The following is a 13687-nucleotide window of genomic DNA, read 5'->3' as shown; positions in this document are numbered from 1 at the left end:
ATATAAGGTTTAGTATCATTATATTTAGCTTTTAATGTTCGTAAGAGGGCATAAAAGTGGTGCAAACTCGTTCTGTTCGAGGAATTTATTTTACCCGTTCTGAGACCAGTATTCTTAGTGGAGCAGATTGCTGAAACAATCTTTCACTTGGTGATACAAGCACCAAAATTGAAATTTATCAGGTTTTCTTCTATGGCCATCTTGAAAACTGCAGCCATCTTGAATTTTCTGATGGCTAACGTTCTTTTCTTAAAATGTATGTTCTGAACGTCATTTGTGCCAATTTTGGCGCTTGGTATCACTAACTGAAAGATTCTCATGGAATATTGAGATAACCTACCCGACTACTTTCTCACATTTATATAAATGTTTTTTTTTTGTTTTTGTTTTGTTTTTTGTTTGTTTTTTTGGTTTTTTTTCGTTTATTCATTAAACCTTGTTTCTTTTCCACTGACATTTAATTTAATTTGTCGTATATAAATAGTCAAATCGAGAGATCAAGATTTGCAGTCGAATCTTCCAAATGATTTGTTGCATATATCCAAATTTTATTACGATTTATTGGGAGTATAGAGTACCGGGATAGTGTTAGGGTAGGTGGCCTGAAGAAAGAAAAGCTGGTCTAAAAAGTGATGAGAAAGATAAAATGTTTGCATTGTTGCTGAAGTTATAGCTCGAAATGAAATATTCGATTATCTTTTTCCCTCCTTTCGTGCAACAACAAAAAATATGGCACGGATACGGTTTCATTGTTTGGTTTTCAAGATTCAAGAATTTATCTTCCCGCTTCTCCGAACAAAAACTACTTCCGGTTGACTTGTTGGGTGTCGCCGTTGCTTCCGCCGTCGGCAGAATTCCGACCAACGAGTGGTCGCGGTCTCTTCGCATTTCCAGGGTGGTCTGCAAAGAAAGGCCTAACGCCCACTGATGGACTTTGTGTCTGAAACGCCTCGAGCAAATCACTCATTAAAATGTACAACGGCGAAAACGATTAACAACAGCAGCAGCTATACTAAATCAGTTCGTTAAGAGAAATCGCGCGATTGCCTTGGGGCGTTTCAAAACTGCAAACCTTTTGTCTGGCTAAATAAATAAATAAATAAATAAATAAATAAACAACCAAATTAAGGTGAAAAGAAAGAAAGAAAAAAGGTTTTTAATTTAATATTCTGCCAGTTTTCAGATATTAAAGAGAAATTAAAACAAAACAAAAATACAGAAAAAAAGAAAGAAAAAAATGTGTCAAAATTTGAATTATATCTGACAGCTTCAGTAAATGATCTAAAACCTTCGAAAAGAGAAGGCCTTGGGAATTGACGTCACAGTGGTTGGTGCTTACTTAACGAAGCGTGCTTATAATGCAAGTCGCATAAGACGTGCGGTGCACATTCGGCACTAGCTATCTATGATATCCCACCCTGGACAATCCTACAGATAGATGCTCGGAAAGGATGGCTTCGCAGTGCTGTGGAGATTTTCCTAGGTGTTATTTCTTATTTGCTAAAAATGTTCACTGATATGCAAGAAGGTAATCATGTTAGAAGTAGCAGCAGTAGTGAATGTTGTTTTTTACGTATTGAGTCTCAAATGGGCAAAATCAACAATCATCAGTTTCTATAAACCAAACATAGACGCAAAATATTCACTCCAAATTTCAGTGCATACTATAAAAATCCGAACACTGTTTTGCTTTCCCTGCTTCCGGTTTTTACTTCCAAGGACAATCCACGTGTCGTACGACACTTTTGTCTTATTGTCTTGAGTCGTCAATAAAAACACAAGTTACTTTTTTTATTATATTCTTTCTTTCGATAATGCCCTATCGTCAATAATCGTCTCGTCAGGAGATTTGATCTTGAATGGATTACACGCTAACCAACTCTTCATTTTCCAGATTGTTTAATGTGTGGTTATCTCAAAGAAAATGCCTAACAAAACAATCCCTAAACAATTCGTGAACCGAAAAGGGGCATTACAGTCAGCAGTATCAGTTTTATATCCGTTCAATGATACAGAGAGTGGCACTTTTGTGATCGTCTAATCAGTTATAATATAACAGTTTTAAAACTTTGAAATGTACACATCTTAATGTATAATTCATGGCTTAAGTTAAAGAGATACATAAAATTTGACTGCATAATCAGAGGAGAACATGATTTTACATAAACCAAGTTTCATGTTAAAATAGTTTTTAAAAAATAATAAATAAATGGTGAAGAAATGACAGGATTTCGTGAAATAATGAAGTCCGTGTTTTGATCCACGTTTTTTTAAGGGGGTTTATTACAAAAAATGTCCAATGAAAAACACGAATTTTGTCACATTTAAATTCTTATAACTTTTGAACCATTCATGGTATTTGCATTATTCAAACAATTTTGAACTCGTTTTTTTTTACACAACTCTTTTCACCCAAGTTGATAAAATAACAATCAGCTAAAAAAAAAAAAAATCAACTTGTGATGCCTAAAGGAGGTGTTATTCTGAATGAGCTTTACATTCATTGGACTTTAAACCTCCAGGTTTTTATCTGTGTGGTTACCTTAATCTGTCTAAGCAATCTGCAGACTATTTCCAAACTCTCAGAGTCAAGCGAAAATGTGTCAGAATTGTTGAAAATTTTGCATATTAAGGTGTGATCATCATTGAACACACTGAACGCCGACAAAACAAAAACCGTTGAACATTCATAACTGAAACTTGATGAATAACTCAGTGACAGACTGAAGTTTATTTCTATCAAATATGGTTGAATTGCAGAAAGGATTGTAAATGTTGTTGACGATTCCATGAGCAATTCCATTTGGGGAAGGGGAATCATCCTATACTTTTAGATGGTTAGACCTAATAACTTGTAATTTGGTCAAACTAATACCATAAGTATGTAAAGTTTTAAATATATCACAACTCTTAATGATGAGACGGTTACCAAAGTGTATCCCTAATATAATTGAATGGCGATAAAGCAAAAATTGTAGGAGGTTGATGCGTGATACTTTGTGGACCGGTTAGATACAGAGTGAAGTCTGTTTCGACCGATTTTAGTAGAAATGCAGAAAATATTGTAAATTTGTTACCGATTCCTTGGATGGTATTATCGATTTAAAAGTGTGTTTGTCTTTTCAATCGTTCTTATGAATCTGAAAATGTTCAGATTCTCAAGAAATGAAGATAAAATGGTTGCTTAAGTCGTACGTCATTTTTGGTTGCTTAGGTAGATTTGAGAGAGAGAGAGAATGGGAAGTGAGATAAGTGGAGAGAGAGAGAGAGAGGTGAATAGCGAGGGGGGAACGGAGGAAAGGGGAAGAGAGGGGGCATTAGGAAGAGAACGAGGGAGGGGAAGTATATAGGGAGGGGAGTGAAAGAAAGGAAAAGACGAGACATAGAGGGAGAAAAGGGTAGAACGAGAAAAGAAGGGAAAGGAAGAGAAAGAGGGAAAGAAGGAGAGAAGGAAGAGAGTGGAGAGAGAATAAGAAAGAGGGAGAGAATAAATTGAAGAAGAAAAAGAGATGGGGAAGGGAAGAGATTGAGAGTATGGCGATTACCATAGATTTTAAAGGGTCGCCATTTCGGTTGGTCTTAAGAATCATTAAAACAAACCTTGGCTGCTTCCCAATCTACGCCCTGTTGACTTATAATGTAAAAATCCAAATAAAAGAACAAGCTTTGAATTTGAAAATCATCTCAATAGTTAGTTCTATTAGTTCGAACTAACAGAAAGACTGGACGTTGCCCGGAATTTAATAAGGAATATTACGTCATTTTTCACTCATATCGCCATGTTACTTTTTTTTTTTTTTTTTTTTTTTACATAGGCGTCACCACTTATCAAGGCCGATCGGTCACTCAAGGATAAGGGTTAAAGAGTGTAGAGTAGTCAAAAGGACAATATAGTAATCAATAGTAATGGAAGTTCGGTAAATTTGTTAAGTGGAACGGCTCATCAGAAACTTGTTCACAACCATATTATAGACAGCTGGAAAGCAGGAAAACGGAAGACAATTCCACAGGCGTGCAGTTCTAAGAAAGAAGCTTTGATCATGGAATCTATGTTTAGGTTTAGGCACAGATAAAGAGTGGGGAAAATTATTGATAATGTTTTCAGCTAGTCTAGTGTTTCTTGTGAAAGTTTGGCGAGGGGGGACCATAGATTGAAGCTCAGTCGAACACTTTCCATAAAAATAACGATAAAGCAGAGACAAACTCGCAACATCTCTTCTGTGAGATAGAGGTTGCAGCGAAGGGAAAAGGACATCTCCCACCAGGCCACGAAGTCTATTTTGAACCCTATCAAGGCAGGACAAGTCTTTTCTAGCAGCTCCTGCCCATATGTGGCAACAGTATTCCATCCTTGGACGTATCTGGCTCTTATATAGATAGAGAATTGCATCAGCAGTGAGATATCTACTGGATCGATAGAAGGATCCAACCATTTTTCCAGCGGCCTTGGCAACAGATTTGATGCACGTATTCCATTTAAGATCAGGAGTAAAGGTCAAGCCCAGAAGCCTGTCAAAACATAAGGCCTCCCCAAGACGAGAGCCATTCATTTTAATTGATGCCAGATGGGGATCAGAACGTTGATGATGTAAACATAGAAGCTTGGTTTTAGATGCATTAAAAGTAACCAGCCACTCCTTTCCCCATTGTACAACGTGATCAAGATCAGAGGAGAGAGAATCGGAGAGAACTTGATCGTTTACTGTCTTAGATGTGCTACCATAGATGGTAGTGTCGTCAGCAAAAATGTCTACGAATGATGTAAGGATGTGATTTGGAAGATCATTAATGTAGATCAGGAAAAGAGTTGGGCCCAGGATGGACCCCTGAGGGACTCCAGCATTAATACTGTGAGCTTCTGATTTTTGCCCATCAACTACTACTCTTATGAACCTATCAGAGTGAAATGATTTAATAATTGAGAAGACATTTCCATCTATACCATAGCTGGAGATCTTGTGAAGTAAACCTTTATGCCATACCCTATCAAAGGCCTTTGATATGTCAAGAGCAATTGCCCTAGAAAGGTTGCCTCTGTCGAGAGATTTGCTAATCCTATGAGATATAACTGTAAGCACATCTGCTGTAGATCTAGCAGAACGGAAACCATATTGTGTGTCACTAAGAAGGTTATTTTTGCTGAGATGGTTGATTACTTCTCTATTTAACACAGATTCCAGCAACTTACTCATGACGCACAGGAGACATTGGCCTGTACTGAGAGGGGGATGAATGATCACCTGAATTCTTGAATACAGGGCATACTGATGAGATTTTCCAGGGTGATGGGAAGCAATTTTCCTTAAGACAACGTTTAAACAGTTTTGTAAGTATGGGTGCTAGTTCTGGTTGAAGTTCTTTTATTATTTAATAGCGGGGGTACCCTGCATTTCTCGGGTGTGGAAAAGTTTTATGGTAAAGAGTATTGAGCAACGGAGCCCTAAAAGAATTTTTTTTAAAAGTTAACCAACCCCCTAACAAAATGAAAATAGCATCGAGTACCCACGCGAGCGAAAAATTAGCTACAGTAGCCAGCCTCTAACCTGTAACGCAAGGAGGAAAAGAAGGTAAAAAAAAAAACAACTGTTTAGCCCTCACGCCCACCGTGACAAACGACGTTGCCAGGTTTCGAAATAAGGCTAGTCATTGCAAGGCATATGATGACTTTGCAAAAATATTGATGAAAACAGTGACCCCCCACCTTGTAAAAAATGGCCCAGTTGACGGTGAAAGAATAAATGTTTTTGACCAATTTTTGGATATTTGTCGGCTGAGAGACTGAGCTTTAAAAGGATATCAATTTTGTCAGTGTTTGTCGCGCGTGTCAAAAGTTTTAGGGAGACATACAAATATACACACACTAACAGACGTTTTAGATTTATATTAAAGATTTTATTTTTTTAACTGAATTTTCGTCTCTTAATGTAGTTGAAAGAAACTGAATTTTTGTAGAACAACTCTAAATCAGTGTCTTGTACGAATGGTTTAGATTTCATTAAAATCGGATACCATCATCATAGCAGCTCTGCTCCTAGCAACAGGGCTAATAATATTTGCTAGATATCAAACACCGATGCACAAAACAAATGGCATACAAACATCGACACTCCTTAATCCACTTCACCTTTAATTCCTGCTTTCTACAACTTGTAGCAGTTCTCGATCCTGTCCGCAACATAATCATAATCTCCTTGTTCATATCTACAACAGCAGCCTCACGTTTGGCCTTCGGGCCGAGATCAAGGTGTAGTGTCTGTTCCGACAGATGCTGCAAGCAAGGACCAGATGTGGGGGCAACCCCACATACCTGACCTTTAACCAGTTTCCATTTCCCACCTCTCGGAAGCTGGTCCCCTTTTTCCCTTCCCCCTCCCTTCACTCCTCACATTAAAAATTGGCCTTGTGCCTAATTTGCTCGGTGGGGGAGCAAATAAATACCATCTACAACAGCAGCCTCTACAACTAGCAGAACCTCCTAACCCGCACACGTTCTTCTCTTCTTCCTCATTCTACTCTAGCAGCTCTTTCTTAGAACCATATTTTATTTTATCAAAACAAAATCCCAATTTTATTGTTACATTTAATCATATTTTTCATTTTTTTTTTAATTGTCAGCACAAGTCACAATACCATCGCTGACCTTGCTCCTGTCTCAGCTCAGATATCCACAGTAAATGAATTTATCTTAATATCGCACGTGTGTGTGTGTGTGTGTGTGCGCAAAATGTTAGGATTTAGAGTTTTCAAATATGAAATCCGTCGCGGTTAACCACCTGACGAAGGTCAGAGGAATAGTTAGCCGAAACGCTGTGAAACAACAACTATAAAAGATGAGGATAATAGTCCTCAAATAAATAAAATATACAAATTACTCACCTCAAAAGAATTCCAACAATTAAAGAATTCATGAGATTTGTTTTGCTTACTAGTTTTCAAAACATTTTTAAATCTTAAAACAATCTCTTTTTAACACCACGTTTTGCCAACTAACCCTTTGGCCGGCTTTGGATAGGATTGAAACCGCTATCTTTAGACAATGCTCGCCTGGAACTATAGAGATTCAACGTCTCTATCCACTACACCACAGGCCCCGAAGATGAGGATAATAGTCCGCAAATAAGCAAATAGATAAATAAATCTTTGATGTTGGAGTATCTTCTCCAAACATGCAGCCGTTTTGAATATGTGTGTTGGAAATGTCATGACGCTTGGAAGTAAACGAGAAAAGGACAAATAACGAAGACGCGACTGCATGTTTACAAATATACGATGTAAACATGCACTATGCCGTTGCATGTTTAGCGGGTTGCAAAGTGACAATGTATGTGAATAGAACAGATTTGTTGCAAGTGAGAAATATTTAACAGAACAAAGAAACCACACAGAACGTTGTGAAATATATCTGACGAAAAGGAGACCCGACGTTGTCCGGGATTCAATTAACATCCACACTTCAAATACTTTTTATTATCATCAAAATCAATGGAGCCGACCATGTTTTCAATCAAATCGATTGATTACTTGCTCCAATTGGGGACCCACTGCGGTGCACCAGGAAGCTTCACATGCCTCCCCGTGGTGACAGTCTACAATACATTGAAGTGTACATTGCACTGTAGAGAACTTACTGTTGATTTTATAAAATTATTTTTTTATATACGGACTTGAAGTAAACTTTAAAATGCAAAAGTCCACTATGATGGTTTAACGCATCCCTGTCTTACCAAAGAACTTACTGTTGATTTTATATGCCAGGCCTTTCTGCTTGTGCAGGGATAGAACTTCTCAAACGCACTTTTGATGTTAGGCTGTATAAGGGTGTTAATCTTTAGTCAAAATCAGACCTTTCCTTCTTGAATCAGATTTTTTCAATGATTGATTTCAATACCTATCTGAGGCATTCTGATACAAAACCTATCTAAGAACACTCCCAGACACAAAGTATATTTGTAAAAATATGTTTGAAAATAAGATTAAAAAATAATTTTAAAAAAGATAATTAAAAAAAAAAAATCAAAAAAAATCAGCCCAATCGTTTCAGACTCCATAGGGTTTGCTTGAACTGGTGCACACCCAGATAAAGTGCCTTTTTATATATATATAAATAGGGGCATGGAGTTAAGAGACTCAGAATTCTATTTTTCCACTTGAGAAAATATTATTAGATAAGAGATGCCCTGTGTTACGAACCACTTTAGTTTTTTTTTTTTTTTTTTTTGCCAGGAATAACACCCGCAACCCCCTGGGGATTAGGTCTTTGACGTTTATAGATAAGGCTCTCTATTGTCTTAAGTAGTTAGTTTCTGGGTGGTTAAATGGGGATGACTGGAAGAAAGACCATACATCTATGAATTCAGGTTAAAAGTACATATATTCCAGACGATTTGGCAGAGGAAGGTAGTGATAACTGTTCCTCTGAGCATGAGAGTCAGTTTGTCTTTTCTGGGGTCTGGCAGCATGAACATGTACTATGTGCAATCACCCGGCTATGATCGTCTCCTTCGTTTGGCTAGGTTACGGCATCCTATATAGGAGACGGTGGCTCTAAAAAAGGTCATGTGACCTACTAACGTCACTAGTGAAGCCAAACAGTGACGGATCTATAGTACTACTACAAAGGATGGTTATTTTCTGTTTCAATTCTCAAAGAAATTACCAAAGGGTTCATAAAACTGCTCCAAAAGTGACTATTTTCCGAAAGATAAAAACTTGTTTGCAATTAAAAGGGGATATTTTTGCCGAGAAAATACTGTGAAGTTTTATATTTGTTACTAATTCACACAAGTTAAAAACGCACCTGTGTTCAAATAATTTTAAAATGAGATTTTTTTTTTTTTTTTTTTTTTTTTTTTTACTATACAGTAATGTTCATTTTTATTTTAACTGTATATTTTCTTAAAAGGACAATAAGAAAAGAAAAGAAAAAAAGTGAATTTTGGACCAGAAAATTGGAAATTATTTTTTTAGTTTTTAAACGTGCTAAACAAATAATTTCTACAGATCCCCCGCCCCTCCTAGTCTGTTCTCTTAATAAAATTATTCATATATTTTGGACAAGTCTTAGTTTTCGATATCGGGAGTCAATAAACATTCCAAATGTTTAGTCTTGACTGTAAGTGTTTTAATTTGTCCATTTCTTTCTTTTAAATTTATTAAATTCAATTAAAACTTTTTTTTTCTCTTCTTTATTATATAAAAGGAAGTTTATGTGTGCGGCAGTTCGTTCCTTATAAACTCCGAAACGGCTGAGCAGATTTTTTTTTTTTTTTTTTCAATTTCACACCTGTGTGTCTGAGAGTGTTCTTACACAGATTTTGTATTGGAATGCATCTGATAAGTATTGAAAACCCCAATTTTGACCAAAGTTAACATTTATGCAACCTAACATCACAAGTACATTTGAGAAGTTTTATCTCTGCACAAGCAGAAAGGTCCAACCTATAAAATCAGTGGTGTGTGAAAAAAAAAAATGAAGGTTTCTTTTTAGAGCACAATTGAACCTGGTTTTTGTATTTTGAATTGTAAGCAAAGCCATTATTTACATATAATTTTATAAAATCAACAGTAGATTCACTACAGTGTAATGTACACTACAATGTATTGTGGATTAAGACACTGCAGGGAGGCATGTAGAAGTTTCCTCCTGGTACACTGTAGTAGGAAGGGGAGTCCCTGACTAGAGCACACAATCAATGGATTTGATTAAAATTTGGACGATTTCACTGATTTCGATGACAATAAAAGTATGAGAGGATGGAACATTTGTTGATTCTTTGATTACTGCATGGAGGCACGTGAAGCTTCTTTCTGGTTGATTTCACGGATTTCGATGACAAAAATATGGGAGTGTGAAATATTCCTTGATCAACATCATTCAATCCTGGGCAACGTCTGGTCTCCTTGCTATTATTAAATAAAGTTCAGATCGCGTTCGTTTATTTTTTTTTAATGCAATTTCTTGAATAAACAAACTTTACTCTTAAAATCCATGAAAGAACAGTGTTCATTTGCAGAAACACTTTTTCTTTCCATTTAATTCTAATTTCTCTTTTCCAATTAATATTAAATAAATTCAGTTTCAGTATAAATCATGTTACTTTTCTCTTTTCCAATGCAATAAGTTTTTTGTAAAAATCTTTTTCATTATTGACAGTAACTGTTCGACAGATCTTGCTTGTTTGAACCACAGGTGTGACATCATTTTTCAGTGACTAGGTCTCCTATTTATGAAGGTTACGGTTAAGCTAAGGCCGTCCATCAATCCATTCAATGCTGCAACAAAGAATTTTCATCCCAAGCAAAATATCACAAGATAAATAAATTAAACCATGAATAATGCTTATTGCTTAGGATAAGTGGTACTCTCTTCATTAATGGTTCAATATCAGACTTGCAGATCTTTATTCAATTAGACTATTATAGAGTCCCCCGGCTGAGAGGCCCAACTGGCTGGAGAGGCACACTTGTCCCTGAACAGTCTTGGTTGTTCTTACGAAAGCCTGCTCTCCAACGTTCAACTCCCACTCACTTCCTCCCTCTTCAAGAGGCCAAGTGCTACCCCTCCTATTTTTCAGGGATCCTTTCATCCTTGGCTGGTTCTGGTCTTTTGTTGGTGGTCATTGTTGAGCTATCCAGAGGAGACAGTAACTGAAAATAACATCTAACTGAACATTGTTTCTCTCACAAAACTGATCCCAATGAGTCTCCTGCATGAAATGAGGCACTTTTCAAACAAAGAATATATCTTGGGTGGTCTAACTCTGGCCAGAGATATTTTCAGCATTCTGCAGACCCCCCCCCATCCTCTTCCTCTGACCAAGCATTTATCCTTGTAAGATCTGTCACCCACATGCACTAACAAAACATGCTGCACAAAAACATATTTTTGAGAGATGAATCCTTATGATTTTTAGCTAATGCATCATGTTCATTGGACTTGTATTTGAATTTAGTCAGACTAAGATTTCTAATTTTGCAACTTATTTGCAGGAAGAAAACAAGCATCATTATAACTGTCACAAACTTTGATCATTTTAAAATGGAGGATGTTGCGATTTCATTTCGAGTAATGAGTTTTCTGTTGCAGGGCTCACTAAAGCCAAATTGACACTGCAACTTTGGACTGGAACAATGAGCGAACCATCATGGCCTGAGCAGGTGAACGTATAGAGACTTATTTGAAGTAAAAAAAAAAAAAATCATAGAAGGCAAATTAAAGGCTTCCATTTTATTAGCTACTACACTGAAGTGTAGGGGGCACCACTTCTTTCCCAGGATTACTCCAAGTATCCTTTACCCTCAACTTATAATGCTGAGTGTTTAGGAAGGCGGCATCAAGTACCACTTTTTGGTTTTTTGGTACAACTTGCCCATGAACTCAACACAGGTCTCCCAGCTTATCAAATGAACTGGATTTTTCAAAGACAAACGTAAGAGGAACATAAAACAGAATCTCCCTCTCTCAATAATAAAAAAAAATTAAAAAGTCGACTGCTTAGATCCTGTGACATCAAGATGATATTACAGTATTTATTTACCATAACCAGGTCAGGGTCATACTGCAAGCGCATCTTGTGTTGGTTCTGATTTTTGAATGAATGTATATACAACTTTCCTTTATAAAATTTTCTTTTGTTTTGAGTTTATTTACCTCGAGTAATAGTACTTAAGTGCGGATCTGATCATGTTAGTAATTTTAAACATTGTCAAATACACACACACACAAAACATTGTCAAACACACACACACAAAACATACCAAGCGAGATGAGGAGCAAAATACATAACATAAAAATAGAAAATCTATATGAATTTTTTTGTTCCGATTTATTAAAATTAAGAAACTGAGATGATTGAGAACATTTACAACTGTACCCGAAAATGAAAATTACCCCAGAAAAAAAAAAAAAAAAAAAAAAAATGAACTGAGGTTCATATTGCTGTTCTTATTCAAAACATCTACATGAAAAAAAAAAAAAGCCTTCACGAATAATACAAAATTAGCCTTCAATATTTTTTTTTTTATGTCTTTCACACCAAATTGTTCATACATATATATATCTAAATATTGAATAAAGTTTTTTTTTTTTTTACTTTTAAATTTTTTTTATTTTTTTCAAAACTCAATTGTCCTCATAATCATCGTATCCATCTTCAATTTTCTGTTGGTCCTGCAGAGGATGTGATGGCGGTGGAGGCTGGCTACCATTGGGCATGCCAAAATGTGCATTATGATCCCCAGAACCGCCACTGGCCATTGGTCCTCCTCTCATGGGAAAGCTTGGGTGCATGTCATAGCCAGGATCGATTGGTTCCTGTTTGATTTCTCTAGGCACAACGCTGCTACTCTCATCGTCATAACTAGGAATTGGAGGTGGCGGAACGTCCCCAGCATTTGGCTCGAGTTTCTCTCCGGCTCGGCCACGTTCACGAGAACGCCTGCGTTCTCTACTTCGGCTTCGTCGGCTGCCTCTACCCTTGCGATCTCGGGATCTGCTGCGTCGACGTTCACGGGACCGACTTCGCCTGCGTTTTCGATCTTTAACACGGACCTCTTCTTCACCTATTGGGGTGAAAGAAAAAAAAAAAAAAAAGGAAAAAATTACTTTCTCACATTTACCCAATTGTAACAAAATATACAAACCTGATTATTAAATGTTTGAGAAATGGTACAAAACCTGCAAACAGCTTTGGGTCTGGCCACAAAGCCAATAAATGGTACTTAAGAGTGGGTGACATACATTTTTTAGGTTTCGAGCAGTATATCAGTCAATTAAATCCTTGATCCACAAAACACAGCCACAAAGAACATAAAATATAAATTGTTCAGGACATATGATTCTTACATATACAAAATTCTTTCATTAGAAATAAAAAATAAAAAAAAATTGTTATAATATATTCGAAAATTTCGATCAGAAACTGACTTGATAAAATAATTTCATTTTTGACACATAATACTGTTTGAAAGCATAAATTCAATGCAGAAAAAATTGTATATTTTATACTTCATTACTAGTAAATTTGACTTTCTGATTGAAGAAATCCAACCACTGATAAACAAATTCCCCTCCCTCTAACTATAGATGAAAATACAAAAAGAAAATACTCCATATGTTTTTATTTTTACAGTTCGTTTGATAAAACAAAATTCTAAAAAATTACCTTCAGAAACCTTATCATCCCTTTCTCTGCTCCTTCTTCGTTCTCTGCTTCGACTTCGGCTCCGGGCACGCATTCCTCTTTCACGGCTTCTACTCCGTCTCCGTTCTCTGCTTCGGCTTCGGACTCTGCGACCTGGACCACCAACACCAGCACCACCACCGCCAGCCCCTGGACCAACACGCTCTCTTTCGCGACTCCGAGAACGTTCACGGCCACCACCTGCCATACGATCTTCACGATAGCTGAAAAAATAAGAATGTGAAGAAAAGTCAGTGTCATCGAGAAGAGAAATTTGAGTTGAAACTTTTTTTTTTTTTTTTTTTTTAAACGTATGAAAAAAAAAATAAATAAAAAAATAAAGATGATTCATTTTTGAACAGTATAAAAAATTTGGAACTAGCAAGACCAGTTGCTGTTACCTGGGACAACCATATCTGTTTGGGTGTTGCTTATAAACTCCGAAACGGCTGTTCTAGTCAATAGTGTTGTGTCATTCTTCATAACATTTTTGGTTACATGAAATT

General features: G+C 36.5%; 1 protein-coding gene across 1 annotated transcript in view; it reads right to left on the bottom strand.

Annotated features, from left to right (window-relative positions):
• Window positions 1–11799: 11799 nt before the first annotated feature.
• The window catches only part of LOC145293012 (uncharacterized), a 76075-nt gene continuing 74187 nt past the window's right edge, over window positions 11800–13687 (bottom strand). Inside the window, exons 9-10 of the mRNA XM_080139286.1 lie at window positions 13164–13405; window positions 11800–12561 (exon numbers count right to left, since the gene is read on the bottom strand). Coding sequence (XP_079995412.1) covers window positions 12122–12561; window positions 13164–13405 — 682 coding nt within the window. The 3' untranslated portion in view covers window positions 11800–12121. The remainder of the gene's footprint in view (window positions 12562–13163; window positions 13406–13687) is intronic.

This window comes from Euprymna scolopes, chromosome 14, assembly GCF_053919585.1.
Source record: "Euprymna scolopes isolate OS-2025 chromosome 14, ASM5391958v1, whole genome shotgun sequence".
Classification (NCBI taxonomy): domain Eukaryota; kingdom Metazoa; phylum Mollusca; class Cephalopoda; order Sepiida; family Sepiolidae; genus Euprymna; species Euprymna scolopes.
This window is presented reverse-complemented; position numbering and strand designations above follow the sequence as displayed.